The sequence below is a fragment of the Eucyclogobius newberryi genome, unplaced genomic scaffold, assembly GCF_026437365.1.
Source record: "Eucyclogobius newberryi isolate DKJ021-1_F unplaced genomic scaffold, fEucNew1.0.hap1 SCAF_5, whole genome shotgun sequence".
NCBI classification, from domain to species: Eukaryota; Metazoa; Chordata; class Actinopteri; order Gobiiformes; family Gobiidae; genus Eucyclogobius; species Eucyclogobius newberryi.
In genome coordinates, this window is record NW_027316167.1 from 10,250,025 (window position 1) to 10,268,769 (window position 18,745).

Consider the following 18,745-nt stretch of genomic DNA (forward strand, 5'->3'; position numbering starts at 1 on the left):
ACCAAATAAGGTGTAGATATGGTGACTAAAGGCTTCTAGATAGAGAATATTTACAGATAAAATGTCTTATTGATCAAAATCTGAAATAGATTGAGATTTTAATTGAATAATTTAATGATACCACTGTCTTTGAAAAGTGGTAAAAAAAACGGTATTTTTGAATACTGTATATTTTGGAGTCTCTCAGGTCTGGATAAGGAAACAATTATACAAAATATTATTGCAATTCTTATTTATAGTCAATTAATGGGGCAAAAATATCAGATATATTTTCATAATCAGATCAATACCAAAGTGAAAACCCTTCGGAGCTGCTATAATATCACTCATTCTTTAGTAGCCACATCTGCCCTGGGGCAAATTGGCAGATAGAAACATGGCTGCCATTCTGCATCATCACTCACACACTCAATGTGGGAGAAGTGGACACAATAAACTGACACAGGTTGGAACTGATGCCACTAAAGTCCCACTCTTTTTAAATCTTGTGCTTGAAAAGTGTTTTGTGCTTTTTTCCGCAGCATTTGTGTCATAAACCTGCTAAAGTGGAACAATGTGACTTTCCTCTCTCAGTTTTGTACTGACCATTCCTCATTCATGGAGGCAATAATGTAAATACATCCAGTGCTTCTCTGAGATCTTCTCGTTCAAGCTTTCAGTATTGGTCCACTTGTTCGTCTTGTTCACAGTGTTGATTACATCGCCGTGCACTTTTTGGGCGAGCAGGCGTCGGCGTTGGCCTTTTGTCGCACAGACTCTGAAAGAGAAAACAGAAAGTTGTGACATTTTAAGAGGCTTATTGCACCACTTCTGTCAGTATCCGCACTGCAGAGACTCCATTTCCCATGTGCCCCTTGTGTTTGTCATGTGCTCCCATGGTTGTTTCTGTGTCTCCGCCCCTCACCTGCTGTTTCCCACCAATCACCTGCTTCTCTGTGTGTATTTAACTTCTGTCTCCCCTTTGTTCTGTGTCCGTTCGTCACTTGATGTCTGTCCTGCTTGTAACTCCTGCCCTGCCCTGCCCTGTCCTGCTCCTGTCCTGCTCCTGCTCCTGCTCCTGCCTTGTTTATCTGTCTACCTGAGCAAGTTTGTACTTTTCAGTTCTGGCTTTTTGGAAATTTGGATATTTTGTGTTTTTTGACTTTTGGAGCCTTTGTGCCTACCTTTGGATTTTGAACTTTTTGTTAAATAAATTCTTATTTGCCTTATCCGGACTGCTTTTGGGTTTTTGCCTCCGGGATCATAACAACTTCATTCTAGAGATAGAACTCTTCTTGGAGTTTTGGGACAGCATACCTTTTATTTCTACTTGAGTCACATATTTGACAGTGCAGCAGCTGGAGTTTAGTTGGAGTTAAATCTTTTTTTTTTGTTATTATAACTGACAAAAGCTCAATGATGACCATACAAAATGATTAAAACATTTTGAAAAATACCAGATTTTGTGAATTTTTGCTCATCCTTCCAAAAATCCACTTCAATATATAAATCAGATTTAAGTCAAGACTATTCTCTTACACTTGCTCTCAAAAACAGTTTTACTACTTTATTCTTACTTGAGTAATATTATTTTAAAGTAAGTAAAATATTATTATATAGTATTTTAAGTAATTTCCTATTTCTACAGTGCTTTAAAACAGTCAAAATAGATCCAAAAAGTTCAGGGAAACGGTACAAGAGCAATAAAAACTACAAGACAAGTTAAAAAACCTAAACAAAACAAGACAATTCTCATTACAGTAACAACCAAGTGCCACAAATCTGGATGTCAGAGACGTTGAAATGAGCTCACCTGCTAAATCGTTGCGTTGTATGTCCACGAGCCCCTCATAAAGGCCTTTGATGGGGTTTTCTCCTGCCACCACGACACCGTGAAGCCAGATCAGCAGCATCCTGTGTCCATGCTCTTTGTAGCTCTTCATGCCTGAACAAACATGAAACACACCACTGTCTTGGTACGTATTTGTCAACCGTTTTTGCTTTAACCTTCCCTGTTTTTGTTTCATCTTGCGTCCCTTTCATTATGTTTTTATTAGATTTTGTTTCATGTATTACGTATGATTTAACTTACAAAGTACAGATATAAGTTCTTGGTACAAAAGTATTAGGATCTCAAAAGCTACAACTCTGTACGCAGAAAAGTACCAGTAAACAGTAGTATTCATAAGGAAAAGGTGTGAAACATTTTCTGAATTTTTGGGGTAGATCATCAACATTTTGGGCTGTTGTGGGTCAAATAATTAACACCTGACTCACCGATGACACTGACTACACTACAGTCAACATAACCGTTCATGTGGATACAACAAAACCAAAATGCAAAAGGAAGAGGATTTTGACGGAATGTTCGGAAGGATTTGTTGATATCTAACTCTAATTTTATTAAAGTTTTAAATAGAAAAAGGTAGGCAAAATTTGTATTACAAGCCCAATTGTCTAGTTTACCCAAATACTTAATAAGATACACAAAATCCCCTCTGTACTTTCTTTGGTATCTAATCTGTTTAAACTTGGTTTTGTCGTTGTTGTACCTGTCCACTGGTGTTCTATGGCGCGTATGTGAGCGTCAGTGAAGCCCCAGTGTTGAGCCAGGAGCTTCCACTCGCCTCTGCAGAGATGTTTGGTGGCTAAAGTCCACAGCACCGAGCGGATGTGCTGCGTCTCTGGGCCACGGTCCTGTTTGAAACTGAGCGGCCAACACAGGCACGAGTCCGGGTCCGAGTTCACCTGGTCCTGACACAACGAGGAGAGATGAGAGAGAGAGAGAACAGAGACGAGCTGGACACATCTATGGAAGCAGTATCTCTCCTTCACTCTGGTGCTCCTCAAAGTTTCTACTTGTTCCCTCGTGGTGCTGGTGGTGCTGGTGGTTAGTAGGTAGTAGTAGGTAGTAGAAGGTAGTGGTAGTAGGTAGTAGTAGTATTAGTTAGTAGAAGGTAGTGGTAGTAGGTAGTGGTAGTAGGTAGTAGTAGTAGTAGGTAGTAGTAGTAGGTAGTAGTAGTAGTGGTAGTAGTGGTAGTAGTTAGTAGTAGTTAGTAGTAGTAGTAGTAGTAGTTAGTCATAGTTAGTTGTAGTTAGTTGTAGTTAGTAGTAGTTAGTAGTAGTAGTTTGTAGTACTAGTAGTTAGTAGTAGTTAGTCGTAGTTAGTCATAGTTAGTCATAGTTAGTTGCAGTTAGTAAGAGAGTAGTAGAGTAGTAGTAGTTAGTAGTAGTAGTTCGTAGTACTAGTAGTTAGTAGTACTAGTAGTTAGTAGTAGTAGTAGTAGTAGTTAGTAGTAGTTAGTAGTAGTAGTAGTAGTTAGTAGTTAGTAGTAGTAGTTAGTAGTTAGTAGTTAGTAGTTAGTAGTTAGTAGTTAGTAGTAGTAGTAGTAGTAGTTAGTAGTAGTTAGTAGTTAGTAGTAGTAGTAGTAGTATAGTAGTAGTATAGTAGTTAGTAGTAGTAGTAGTAGTAGTAGTTAGTAGTAGTAGTAGTATTTAGTAGTAGTAGTAGTAGTAGTAGTTAGTAGTAGTAGTAAGTAGTAGTAGTAGTAGTAAGTAGTAGTAGTAGATGGGTCTAAGGACAGGGGATGCTCTGGTACAATTATCCATTTGCTTAATGGGGCTCAACAATCACACCTACTTCGAAGTTCACAGTGTTTCCTTCAGTAAATTTCGTATTTATTTTTGCCATAGAATTTTTGGCGGGGAAAAAAAAACATTTTAAAGGACAAATATTATGCATTATTTGTATTGTTATTGGCATTTAAACATGCTCTTGAGAACTTGTGGCATTTGATGTTTGAGAACTAAAATAAAATAAAGTTTTTACAAAAATCAATATAACTTTGCCACAGTCAGACAGAATTGCTCCATCTACTGGCTCCAGAGGGAATTACACAATTACGCAGAACGAGTCCGGCGATGATTTATGGACTTAAAAACACCAACAGGACATGTGCCTAACAACTAACAACAACAACAACAACAACAAATCAACAACAAAAAAACATACATTCTTACTATGAGCAGTGTCACCTCTCCACAGATCTGACCTGTAACTTGGCCCGGTTACCACACCTGAGATAAGTTAATGCCACGCCTGGAACATTTCTAGCGGTGCAATCATGTGGTCCCTGGACTGTTAAACATGTTTGAACAGAGGGCAGCTGCAGCACAATGGTTCAGGCATTTGTGTGGATGAAAAAAACAAACGACTCACTTTCTCCCATTTGTAAAAACGATCTGCTTTGATGATCATATCCACAAGGGCCACGTGGTTTCCTCTGGACGCCACCTCCACACACGACTTTCCCTGCTGTTCGGGAACACACACAACAACAAACTGTAAAACTGCACGATGATTTAAAGAAAACCAAAGTGTCACGCGGTAAACTACTTAAAATAACATTAGAGCTGGGTTTCGATTCAAATTTCAAGAATCGATTCAATTCCGATTTTTACGTTTCAAAATCGATTTTTTCCGATTTCTCAGATCCCATCCGATTTGATCCGATTTCGATTCGATCCGGGGGTTAATGTTATTAAAAATGAAAAATGTATTTGAACCGTTTCCTTCACTTCATGACTGTGTAGAGAAGCAACATACTAAAACTAGTATTATATCAATATTAAACAGCAAATCTTACAAGTATTGGTAGTTACTGATGGCTGGAAGACTGATGAAAAGGTTAAGGGTCAATCTACCTTCAAGAAAGATAATCCAGGAGTCCTGAATTACCTTTCTTGAAGGTAGATTGAAGTTCACTGAGGGAAATGTAGAAAAGAATTTTAATTTAAAAAAAATAATAATAATAATAATAATTAGAAGAAAAAAAAAATCGATCTTTGGACGTACGAATCGATAATCGGTCATTAATATGCGAATCGATTAAAAATTGGAAAATCGATTATTTCAACCCAGCTCTAAATAAAATAAAATCTTACTTTGTCGGTTAAATTGAGGTTGACTCCAGAAATCAGCATCATTTCAGCCACGTCCTGGAAGCCGTTTTCAGCCGCGATGTGCAAAGGCGTCTGTTGTCTCTGTGAATGGCGTTAGAGATGAACACAATATTTACTCAGGTGAAAGTGAATGTGCCAAATGAAAACGCCACAGTAAAAATCATTAAAGTGTTCATTTTCAGACTTGGAGAACGTCAAATAACACTATTTCATCATGACTGAAAACTGCTCCAAAATAAAGTGAAGGAAACGCAACAGATATAAAAACACACTTAAAGTTTTTACTGGTTTTGACCTTTGATCGTTTGAATTAAGATGCTATTGCTTTGTCTGGAGGTTCCACAGTATGGCATTAAACATATCTACATCTAGCATTTCTTTAGTTACAGGTTTTACTATCACTGGTGTTTTATGGTTCAAAATCAAACACCTGCTTGTCTCCGTGGAGATGGACACTTATAGTTTTTATATTCTATTTAAACTGTTTTACATTCTAGTTCAACTTTTTTAATATTCCAGTTAAACTATTTTAACATTCTATTCAAACCGTTTTAATATTCTATTCAAACCGTTTTTACATTCTATTCAAACCGTTTTTACATTCTATTCAAACCATTTTTACATTCTAGTTCAACTTTTTTAATATTCCAGTTAAACTATTTTAATATTCTATTCAAACCGTTTTAATATTCTATTCAAACTGTTTTAATATTCTAGTTCAACTTCTAGTTACACTATTTTAATATTCTATTTACACTGTTTTGTATTCTTGTTAAACTGCTTTTATATTCTAGTCTATTAACTTATTAACTTATATTTAAGTGTATTTTTTAATACTGTGATACTTTAATTTGCCTTTGTAAAGCTCTGATAGTTTAAATGTGTTTCATATGCTCTTATACAACACACTGTATTCCCCCAATGTGAGAAAAATAAAGTAAAAATATAGCCGCAAGCGGCAATGATCGGCCCTCGCCACGCCGCCGCCACACCGCCGCCACGCCGCAAGAGGAGGGGGCGCTTACGCGCCCCAATTGTCCTTTTATTACGCTAAACATAACTAAACATTTAACCTCCATATAAAATCTGTAGGGGGCGCTGTGGCGCCAAATGAATTTATTTCACTTCAAGTAGGTTTAGGGCAAAGAGTTTAACAACTGATTCTAATTTGACGCAATTCGGACTTTATCTGCGCAAACGGCAGAAATTTTAAATATGGGAGATTTCTGAAATTCTAGCTACCGTGAGAGGTATCAATGTAATTTGGATAACTTTTGATGTCCCACTCCTCAGTAGCATTTTCACCAAATTTCAGCTTTTTAGGGCCAACGCCCTGGGAGGAGTTCGTAAAAGTACGACGTTTGGAAAAACTCCGAAGTCATGTTTAGCCATTTTTGAAGCAATATGGCTGACATTTGGTTGGGCGGACGGCGTTGCCGTAATAATATTTTTTACTTCTCTTGTCACCATCTACCTCTGCGCCAAATTTCATGATTCTAAGATCAGATTTTTTTTGGGTCATTTCCCATCTCTCAATGCATTTTTGGTACATTTGGGGGCGCTGACGCGCCAATTTTTTTTATTTTAGAAAAGGGAAATAGCCAGAATGTAGAGAGGCACGATTTTTAGAGATGTGAACATTTTTGTGACTTTTCGTCAATGTTCACTGGGTGAAAAATAGGGGGGTTGGTCCCGAGAAGAAGAAAGAATAATATTCCGATGCGAAAACAATGTTTCCCATTTTTCAAATATCATAAACTATACATTTTCAGAAAGCGCTCGCGCTTTCCTACCTCATGGTGTGGGTCCCTGGTCACTGACGGGTACTTTCGTTAATTTTGAGTGGGCTCCGCCCACTTTGTGTTTTTGGCCCTCTATACAGTAATAATGTTCAATTTTTGCATTACATGCTACTTAGCGCAAATGAGTGCTTTATATGGGGATGACGACCGCTTCGCGGTCGTCATCTCAATGTAAAGTGCTCGTTTAGTGCGCACTTTTGCACGGGCTTCGCCCGTTTACAACGGTAATGTTCCATTTTCCTACTACTAATTAGTATGCACGGGGCGTGCATGAGTGAAGGAGTGCGTTAGTGAGTGTTTGGAAGTGGGCGAGCGCTTCGCGCTCGATTTCGTGCGCACTACGTGCGCACTTTCGCAGCCGTGCTTCGCACGGCCTTACGAGATTAATAGGCCTCTCGCCAGCTTGTGGCGCTCGGGCCTAAAAATAAAGTTGTATTATCTTCTCTTACAAAGCCAAACTATGGAATATTCTAGGCAAAGAAAAACAAATCATAAACAAAATCACATCTTCATGGACACAAGCAGACGTACCAGAAAAGTTACACAGTGCACCTTTAAGTATAAAGTACAAATACCTAAAATATGATGTACTTTGTGTGTCTAAAGATGTTCAAACTCACATTATCAGTGATGTCCAGGTTGCATCCTGCGTCGATGAGAATTCGAGCCACTTCCGTGTGATTGTTGGACACGGCCAGGTGAAGAGGAGAGTTGCTTTGCTGTTGTAGAGTATCGTTTTAATACATTTTATCTTTGGCTCTGGTTGTGTTTTATCACGAGCCGATGTAAACTCACATTGTCCACGGCATCGATGTTGATCCCGACCTCCACGAGTAAACTGGCCTCTCGGTCGCAGCCGCGTTCAGCCGCAAAGTGCAGCGCGTTTCTGTTTTTCTGCAAACAAAAAGTACAATCAACTTCACATCGACTGGTATTAGTGCAAATATGAATGACAAACGGCCCTGAGCCAGACTCTGTTTAAACACATGCGACTTGTATTTGTGATATATCAAAAAAATGGATCATATTGCAATTTTTGTGACTCTAAAACATTTAACAAAGACAGCGGCCTCATTAAATCAAAATGACGGAAAATAATACGCAATTTACTGCATATTTTCCAAAACAATACATTCTCTATCTATAAGTGTTCAATCAATATATACAAATGTCCTAATTTATACAAAATATGACAAAACAAATGTGACACATACATTTTTTAACAGACCAATCAATTAAAATTTAAATATTCCACCTTTTCAATGGCCAAAATTACACCTACATAAAAGAAGCTGAAACTCATAAATACATTATAATATTTACATGTATATATAATTTACATTGGTGACGGCGTTGATGTCACAGTCCGACTCAATCAGATGTCTCACACACAGAGCGTGGTCTCCATCAGCCGCAAAGTGCAGCGCCGTCAGACCGTCCTGCAACACAACTGCAACTTTAACCTTGAACAACACATATTATGCTGCAGTTTGTATTGCATTTGACCTTCAAACATCTTGAGTCCCTTTACTGTGGCAGCTCATGTTTTAAAACTTAAAATAGTGTGTCTATTGAAAACTACACGGCTTTCTCTGTGAGGCGTTCCCACATCAGGATTGGTGTTAGCACTCCATCTACTGGCAGCAGAAGGAATTAACATGGGGAAATAGACATACGCTAGTTTGGCCCGACCTGCTAACGTCAGCAGACAGTTGTAATGAATGTGATTTGGTAGAAGAATGATGATGAATGATGATTTATGAGCTTCAGAACAAAGACCTTAGGATCTACTTCTGACGTCACAAATCTGCAACTGTTGAGCCAAAGGATTCATGAAAAAGCATGAATGAAGCTAAACGTAACTCCGGGTGTGTGTGTTTTTGATGAGGGAACAATGTTACAAAAATGTTGCATTGTGTGTCCTTTAAAACAAGTTCAAACACATAAAATAAACCAAATGAGTTCAAATAAAACCCTGCGTTCAAACCCACGATGTTCCGGTCGTCCAGGTCCAGGCCCATCTCCACCAGTTTGTGCAGGACGTCGCTGTGGCCGTGTTTCGCCGCTAAATGCATCGCCGTGTTCTCATCCTAAAGTGCAGACAAAACATTAAAGGTGCAGTATGTGACTTTTCTAGCAGAGACCAGTTTCCTGTATCTAACTTGCTTTTATTCAATTGTTTTTCCTTGTAAATGGTGTATTGTTATCGTGAGCGGACTCGCCTCACCACTGATCTGACTTGTGACTTGGCCTGGTGGCGTCATCTTCTAGTCTCCACGGTGAAGTTAAATGCCATTCTGTTCCAGGTAAAGCAATAGCATAGGACTGCACGATATTGGACGATATTGCGATACTGCGTAATCGATATATTATGGAGGTATTTTTACATACATTTTTGGATAAAATCATTTCAGTTGTAAAAAAGCTCAAATGTATCTTAATGTACTAGTTTATGGAGGGAAAAAAAGAGAGATTTATGAAACATTATTAAGAGTTATTAATTTGTTGTTAAATTTTGGTTTTAATCTGATAATTGAGTTTAAAATTATTTCTAAAGTTTGATTCATTAAACCAATTTTTAATAGCTGAATTAATTAAAACATTGTTGAATTGTGTTTTAAAATCACAAATAATTATATATATATATTTTAAAAATTTCTAATTGAATAAAAAATGTACTAAATACAACTGTAAACCACCACAAACCACCGTTTTTACATTTGCAATTTTAAATGCTCTTTTAGTAAATGCTTTATTCTTATTTACATTGTTCTAAAAATCCTTTGTACTTGTGACTCAAAAATAAAAACATAACAGCGACAAAACACGGACAATCCTGACTAATTCAGGCTTTAACATGGTAAAAACACGTCTTTAAATGTTAAAAAACTGTACATTTCTGTCAGACCTTTACGTTACTGCCATATATTTAGTTTGTTGCCAGTGACGACATATCAATACTTTAATGATATATTACTTTTCATAAAAGAGTCATGTTGGATCTACCTTGTCCTTCAGTCCGTGTTTGCAGCCCATCCCGATCAGAAAGTCCACCATTTCAAGTTGGCCCTGTTCGGCCGCGAGATGCAGCGCTGTTTTTCCAGACTAAAGACAAAATAACAAGTATCGATAGTTCACAGTTACAGTTACACTAAAGCCACAGCAGCGGCAACAAACTTTATCATTGATCATTGAAATTCGACACAAAGAAATAGTCACATTTCTTCCTCGACTAAACACTAAGATACTTTCAAAGGTAATCATTTTATTTGTTGTAGAATACCATTGTATGTAGATTGATGTTTGAACATAAAGTGCATCAAGTACAATAAAGTGAAGAATAACAAATCTTAACTAGTGACCAGATGGTTTAGATGCTTTTCCAAACATCAGATATTTACTGTATTTATGACATAACGCTCCAAAATGATGGTCTAAAATGATTGATGGATGTAAAAGACCTTTTCACAAATTCAGATATCAAGAGTTTAATGCTTGTGGTCATTTATGTTGTGGTGCATTTGTTAATGCTTTAATAACTTAGCGCTTTATACAGTTTCAGAAACACATTTTTGATGATTCATATCTCTTGTGGTCATTAGTTACATCTTAAAATTTTACTGTTCATGTTTTCTGAAAAGGTTTGGAGAAAACAGAACGAGAAACATTATGGAAGATCATTTGTTTAATCAGATTTTGATTTTTTTCTGAATATTTAATAAAAATGTCACTGAATTTTGATCTTTTTTTCAGTTTAAAAGCATTTTCAAGCCCTCAAACTCAACAGTGTAAAATTTGCAGCGAAACATTTCACAGAAAAGACACAAATATTCACTTCTTCTTTGGGATTAACTGCTAATGATTTGTTTTGATGAATTCAGTCTGAATGATACACTCTTGAGTTTATAATGTTGCACTGAATATTGAAGAGATTCATTTTTCATTTGAATTTGTTTTAACTGAGAAAAACACATAGACTTTGAGGGCCGCAAAATCTATGCAATGCAATTTGAAATGTTAAACAGAGAATAACACTGGACACTTGAATATACATGAATGAATTAAACAAATTAAATGAAAATAGATGCAAAAAATCTGCGACTGAAATTCAAACAAATTCAATTTCAGAGTCAAACATTTAAAAAAAAAGATCATATTTGCCAGCACGTCAACTCTCAAAATCTGATGAAACAAATGCTCTTCCATAAGAAACATTATAACACAGACCTGTAATGTAAAGATCGGATCAAAGTCCATCCAAACACACTCCACAGTCTAATAGTTGTCGAGCGCACAGACTTTGTACCTTGTCGGCGTGGTCCAGGTTGATCCCCTCCAGATCCTCCATGATGAACTCCAGGATGTGGACGTGACCTCTCTGAGCCGCGCAGTGGAGCATGCACAGTCCGTCCTAAAGACATTTGCAGTGAGAAGATCGTCTCTTTTTCTACAATCTTTCCTTCCGTTTAATCATCTTCGAGCAGGAACCTTACTTTGTTTTCACAGTTCAACTTGGCTCCACACGACACTAAAATCTGCAGGATTTTGAGGTGACCAAACCACGAGGCCAGAAGCAGAGCGCTCATCCCATACTAGAAACATATATTCATGATTATAAAATGCAGATATATATATATATATATATATATATATATATATATATATATATATATATATATATATATATATATATATATATATATTTTGGGCAATGGATGAACAGTAACAACTAGATTAAGTCACTCCAATCACTTTAACCATGTATTACTGAAATCATTGTAATGTAAATTGTAAAAGGAACACAACCCTTGAACCCCAATAGTTGTAGTAAATACATTAGTGGCCATGTTTCGCCCTTTATGGGGCATTTTTACAGGTTTTCTACAGCTGAAGTGTGAATAACATCATGGCTTTGGGTAGTTTTGTCTGCTATTTGCGGCGATATTTATGTCAGTGCGTTTTAGGAAATAGTTTAACTCTGACTAGAACATGACTTCTAACAATACACACCCGAAAAATACTTTTTAAACACCTTAATCTATGTTTATTTCATTTATCAACTTTTAAAAACATTTGAAGACCCTGCGACAAACACTCCATCCATCCATTTTCTGCCGCTTTATCCGGGGCCGGGTCGCGGGGGCAGCAGTCTGAGCAGGGACTCCCAGACTTCCTCCTCCCCAGACACTTCCTCTAACTCCTCCGGGGGGATCCCGAGGCGTTCCCAGGCCAGCCGAGAGACATAGTCTCTCCAGCGTGTCCTGGGTCTTCCCCGGGGCCTCTTCCCGGTGGGACATGCCCGGAACACCTCCCCAGAGAGGCGCCCAGGAGGCTCCGGAACAGATGCCCAAGCCACCTCAGCTGGCTCCTCTCGACATGGAGGAGCAGCGGCTCTACTCCGAGCTCCCCCCGTGTGGCCGAGCTCCTCACCTTATCTCTAAGGGAGCGCCCAGCCACACGGCGGAGGAAACTCATTTCGACCGCTTGTATCCGCGATCTTGTTCTTTCGGTCACTACCCAAAGCTCATGACCATAGGTGAGGGTAGGAACGTAGACCGACCGGTAAATAGAGAGCTTTGCCTTTCGGCTCAGCTCCCTCTTTACCACAACGGTCCGATGCAGTCAATCTCACGCTCCATCCTTCCCTCACTCGTGAACAAGACCCTGAGATACTTGAACTCCTCCACTTGGGGCAAGGACACCCCACCCACCTGGAGAGGGCAAGCCACCTTTTTCCGGTCGAGAACCATGGCCTCGGATTTAGAGGTGCTGATTCTCATCCCAGCCGCTTCACACTCAGCTGCAAACCGTCCCAGTGCATGTTGCAGGTCCGGGTTTGATGGAGCCATCAGGACAACATCGTCTGCAAACAGCAGAGATGAGATCCTGTGGTCCCCAAACCGGACACCCTCCGACCCCTGACTGCGCCTAGAAATTCTGTCCATAAAAACTATGAACAGAACCGGTGACAAAGGGCAGCCCTGGCGGAGCCCAACATGCACTGGGAACAGGTCTGACTTACTGCCGGCAATGCGAACACAGCTCCTGCTCCGGTCATACAGGGACCGGACAGCCCTGAGCAAAGGGCCCCGGACCCCGTACTCCCGGAGCACCCCCCAAAGGACACCCTGAGGGACACGGTCGAAAGCCTTCTCCAGATCCACAAAGCACATGTGGACTGGTTGGGCAAACTCCCATGAACCCTCGAGCACCCGATGGAGGGTATAGAGCTGGTCCAGTGTTCCACGACCAGGACGAAGACCGCTCTGCTCCTCCTGAATCCGAGGTTCGACTATCGGTCGGATTCTCCTCTCCAGCACCTTGGAATAGACCTTACCCGGGAGGCTGAGGAGTGTGATCCCTCTGTAGTTGGAACACACCCTCCGGTCCCCCTTCTTGAACAGAGGGACCACCACCCCGGTCTGCCAGTCCAGAGGCACGGTCCCCGACCGCCACGCGATGTTGCAGAGACGTGTCAACCAAGACAGTCCTACAACATCCAGATACTTTAGGTCCTCAGGGCGGATCTCATCCACCTCCGGAGCCCTGCCACCGAGGAGTTTGCGAACAACCTCAGTGACTTCAGCTTGGGTGATGGATGAGCCAGCCTCCGAGTCCCCGGTCTCTACTTCCTCTTCGGAAGACGTGACTGAGGGATTAAGGAGATCCTCAAAGTATTCCTTCCACCGTCCGACGACATCCCCAGTCGAGGTCAGCAGGCCTCCACCCGCACCGTAAACGGTGTTGGTGAGACACTGCTTCCCCCTCCTGAGGCGCCGGACGGTTTGCCAGAATTTCTTTGGTGCCGATCGATAGTTCTCCTCCATGGCCTCCCCGAACTCCTCCCAGGCGACAAACACTGGCTTTTTGAACGTTGCGTAGTCACAATACAAATTATAGCGTCTTTTTCTTTAAAACATTGATAAAATAATAATAATAATTAATAATATGTGAAAATAAGTTTTTCCTTTTATTCTGACTGACGTGTTTGCACAGTTTGAATAATGTTAATGTCAAGCACAAATGTCTGTTTACTGTACATGAACACCAAAACCTGATCCGATTCATCAAGATCTGATTTCTGGAGTTGTCAGATTATTACGTTACGTCTGATGTGAGTAATCTGATCCGATTGTTCACAACTGTGCGGGTTTTAACGAGGAAAATGATGCAAAACACTGCAAACAAAACGCGACGTGGGAACGAAAATGCAAGAAAAAACATCCCATAGTGTAATGATTCTAGCTCTCTGATTTCTACCGACCACGTTAATGTAGCTGATGATTAAAGAGGTTTAAAATAGCGTGACATACAGAGTCCTGCTCGTCCACGTCAGTGTCGTGTTGAAGGAGGAAGCGCATGGCCTCTTCACATCCAGCTCCAGCCGCCCAGTGCATGGCTTTACGGTCGACCTGACGACAAACGCAGAGCGGGAGAATGACTTAATGACACGGAAACGTCAGTGTCAGAGGCTGGAAGTACAATTATGACATGGTTCAAAGCTTTAGAAGGCGATTTGCCCTTTTAGGTCGTAGAGTTTGTTCACACAGACTCAGCGAACGCACAGACGTAACTAACATGTCACGTCAATTCTGGTAATTAACAAAACGACTACAAAACCGCTCTCACCTTGAGCCATTATGCAAATTGTGTGAAATACAATGTAGACAAAACAATGGATACATTCAATCAGCATAAACAGACCATCAACAGCCACGTCGATTAAACTACTGGACTCTAAATCCACAGTTTCAAATCTATTTTCTTAAGAATTAATTTATACTGTAACTGCTGTTTTTGAATGTGTGTGGTTTATACGTTTAGGTTTATTCTATTCAATTGTACACAGAAATCACAACAAATAGCAACAAATAAATACTCAAACAAGTAACAAATAATTTAGTCCAATATGATGCATTAGTCAGGCTTTTTTTTAAATGCTTTGGACACTTTCACCTTGGTATTTCCTATAATATTAAAATGATACAGGTCTGGAGGAGGTATGTGGGCTTTAAAAACCTGGAGGAGCTTGCAGAAATATACCTGAAAAGACGGCAGCCATTTTGAGACTGACACGTAACATTATGGCTCAAAAAACTCCACCAACTCTAGGTATGTTTTGTTTACGCTGACCATAAAGTGCGCCTTACATTTAAAGCAACATATTAAAACTTATAAAAGACAAGTAGTGTTTGATCAAATATAAACATTAATGGTAGTATTTAAGAGCAATGGACCATTTAGAGTAAAATGTGTTGTAAAATCAATATTGGTAAAAGATTACATTTTGTTAATAAATCAATAAATCATTTCTGACTTAAGTGCTGTTCATACTGATATATACTAATATTCCTTCTGTGTTTTGCTGCTTTCTTTGATTTTATTCTTATTTTTTGGTGTTTTTAGACATCAATAAGTGCTGAACATCCACCTAAACCCTTTTATCATTACAACACACACAAAAACAGTACTAAATATGGCCAGAACGTCTTTATAATTTGAATGTTTGCTCTTGTCTAGTTATAAACTGAATCCACTTCAGTGCTAGACACACACTCTGACTTGTTCCCACGCCTTTCTGAACCGACGCCATTCCCAGCCGCTTCATTCACTGCTGTTGTGGTCGGCCAAACTCTTGTTAAACTACATATTAAGTCATTAAGTCTTCATTTTTCTTACTTTATTCTTGGCCTTGGGGTCCACGCCCTTTTTGACGAGGTCTTCCATCCTCCTGGTGTCGTTCCTTTTGGCAGCATCGTGAAACTCCTTCTCCGAGCACAGCACTGTCAGGAAACGTAAGCACACATGAGCAACGTGGCCTCTTTGAATCGCAGTGTTTAGGTTGAAGCTGGTTTGCAGCGGCTTGAACTGAAGGGAGTCCTGTTTGTTGGATCACGGGGAACATTAAAAACTGCAAAACTGATCATCTCATTTCAGCATAACAAACAGCAGATTAAATTGTTGCTTTTTTGTTCCGCTAAATTTCATCAAACACAAACTTCTCTATTTTAGTTAGTGATGTGACCATTTATTCCCCTCTCTGTTGGTGGGAATCAAAGTGGTAAAAATCTGGACACCTGGGACATGTCTGGAAGAAAACTGGGACAAATCAATGTTTTTGGAAACATTAACATAATTAAACTTATCTGTCGCCATGGAGACAAGCAGGTGATGGCACCAGCGCTCTCAGAGTGTGATAATAACACCTGCTTTATTTACAGAAATCAACCTTTATTTATAGAGCCCTTTACAACACTTAAAGTGACCAAAGTGCTTCACAATAAAATCAAGGCAATACAAAACATAAAACTAAATTAAAAAAACAAACTGTACAAAATAAAGTGTCATTACATTACAGAGTGTTAAAAGCCAGTCTGAATGAATATGTTTTTAGCCTAGATTTAAAATGATGGTAATGGTGGAGTTTGTTCCAGAGTCTGAGACCAGCGACAGAGAAGGCTCGATCCCCCCAGTGCTTAAGTCTGGCTCTGTGAGATACAACAACAGTGTCTACATAGAAACAAACATGGTGTAAAACCAGAGGCAGGACCACTCTGGTGCAGTGGGTGCAGTGGGTGCAGTGGGTGCAGTGGGTGCAAAGGCTCAAGGGTAAACAAGAAAAGAAACGTAAAAAGTATTTACACGGTTATTGCTGAAATGACTGTCTGGTGACAAATCAGAAATGAACTGTCAAATAGATCCTGTAAGTTTAATACCATACTTATACTAATATTAATATTAATATTAATATTAATACTAATACTAATACTAATACTTATTCATCCTCATCCAATTACACTGGACAAGTGTTATAGCAAAAATGCACATTTTATACACCAGTCTATTAGAGGCTTTTAGGACAATAATAAAAAAAAACAATATGAACAATTCTAATCTACATTTCTCTGGGCATTATGAACAACTCAGATTTCAGACACAGTTTCAGACGTACACCACAGATGTCTCAGTCTGCAGCTTTAGGTACGTTCACTCTGGGGCCACTGGAGGAGAAACTGGACTGGACTGTCCTAACTACGTTCTGAACTCTTGAACCCTACAGTCTCCACTGACTGAGGCTGTTAGATCTGAGAACCCGGACTCCAGAGCCTGGAACATAGACCTCGTGGAGAGCCACAGACTGAGGGTCGACACGGTGACGAAATCACAAGAGCGTAAAACAGAGATTTATTGAGAAACCGCACCTTTATTCAGGATTGTAACCAAATCTCTCCCGTGCACAAATATTGATTGTATATCTAATGGTGATAGAAGGGTTTTAAATGTCACACAAAAGACACACTGTGATGGGCCATCTCAATAAAAGAGGTCAAAGTGCCAAGAAAATAAAGGCAGAGATTCACTTCAACCTCTTCTGATAAATACAGAACATTCACATCCATTTACAATAATGTATTTTAGACAATAACTTAGCTCTCCCACAACTGACCGGTATGAATGGAGCCAAGACAAGGATCAGAAGGAACAAACAGTCATTTTATGTTTTTATGGTTTTTCATTGTTGCTGAAGATCATTAGGCCATTACATGTATTAATATGCATTTATATAATTAGGCACAAACTATTGAAATTGGATAGTGTAGCTCATAATGTGAATGGAAGGGTAAAACATGATCTAAAATACAGCACCAGGATACATTAATAACACAATATAATATAATTAAGCTACTGTAAGCAACGTATTTACATTTCTACCGAAAAAAGTGAGTGTGAATTTGTGTTTTATTCGCGTCCAGTGAGAAATGACATGGTTATAACTGCTCTACTCGGGACAATATTGACATAACTGGAGCAGGACACGGATTTCCTGACAGACACGTCCCCGTTTGGTTTTGAACAATGAAGTGTTCTGTTTTTTTTACTCACAAATATCATCTTCCGAGGCGAGATCGTTCTCCATGTTCGCGCGTTTCAGGGTCAGTGCTTCCTCCTCCTCTGCGCCGTCATGTCTCCTCTTCTTCTTCTCCTCCTCCTCCAGTTGATCATTTATCTCAAGGCTAAACGTGCGTGTCCGAGGAGCTCCGTGCGTAAAACAGACGCCGTGCCAAACCGTGCCAAACCCATCGCTGCTGGAGCTGATTCAGTCAAGTTACAATGCGAGCCGGACTGCGTTTTCCGGTTATCGTTTCAAAATAAAACGGACCGTCGACCTTCTGCAGCGGCGAGTGGGAAAGAGCAGCCAATGTGCTCAAGTAAGAATAAAGTCTTTTAAAGGCGGTATGGACGATTTTTCGGCGATTTGAGAGCGCAGGCGGAAGTGCGCATGCGCATTCCCCCGTGCGGACTGATACAACATACACGTGCGTTTGTTTATTAGCGCAACGGATCGCATCGCATCTCTCGTCTCCCGTAGATTTCAGTCCACTTCTGAGTCAGCTAAAACTGTCTTTCTCCGTCTTCATTTTGTCCCGTACACTGAGGGAACTATATTATGATAGATCAATGCGCTTAGACACGCGGAAACGTGGGACGAGCCGCACACGGCTGCAGGTGAGCAATAGGTGCGTTTTATGATTGATACGTGACAGGACTAATCGGCAGTCCACGCCACGAGGAAATAAGACTTAGATTTGTGCCAAAAAAATCGTCCATTCAACCTTTAAATATATTACTCATGTCGAAGTACAAATAATCAGTCCAAAAATAAAGTTAAAAGGTATTCATCCAATTTAGCATACCGGTCCGATTTGGCAAACTAATTTAAATATATATAAAATGTGTTTATTGTGTGTTCTGTGCTCAGTTTAAATATAGTTGTATCAAAATATGACTGAATTCACAGAGTTGGATCTTAGAAAGAGAAACACATGTGATCATTTTATCTTTTCATTATTGTCAAACTTATTGGATGTTTTCACCGACATGGACGATTCACACAGGAATAGAAATCCAGACGATGTTCGTATTTATTACAATACCGGATGTCTAAAGGTAAAACTCATCCCTTTAGACAAAAGACAAAGGAAGAAGAACTTTTACAATGA

The 18,745-nt window shown here is 39.6% G+C and overlaps 1 protein-coding gene across 2 annotated transcripts; it reads right to left on the minus strand.

Moving 5' to 3' along the window:
• Positions 1-539: 539 nt before the first annotated feature.
• Positions 540-17,830, minus strand: ankdd1a (ankyrin repeat and death domain containing 1A). 2 transcript variants are annotated; one of them, XM_072464911.1, is made up of 15 exons: positions 17,628-17,830; positions 15,423-15,526; positions 14,057-14,155; positions 11,237-11,335; positions 11,050-11,154; positions 9,750-9,848; positions 8,735-8,833; positions 8,084-8,182; positions 7,539-7,637; positions 7,364-7,462; positions 4,924-5,022; positions 4,199-4,294; positions 2,532-2,733; positions 1,797-1,924; positions 540-757 (listed from the first exon to the last, which is right to left on the minus strand). In XM_072464911.1, exons 1-15 carry the CDS (start codon positions 17,659-17,661, stop codon positions 656-658), a joined length of 1,563 nt encoding a protein of 520 aa, XP_072321012.1. In that variant the 5' UTR covers positions 17,662-17,830; the 3' UTR covers positions 540-655. The 2 variants fall into 2 exon arrangements, with proteins under 2 accessions (XP_072321012.1, XP_072321011.1); XM_072464910.1 differs by having other exon boundaries at positions 690-757; positions 1,793-1,924.
• Positions 17,831-18,745: the final 915 nt, after the last annotated feature.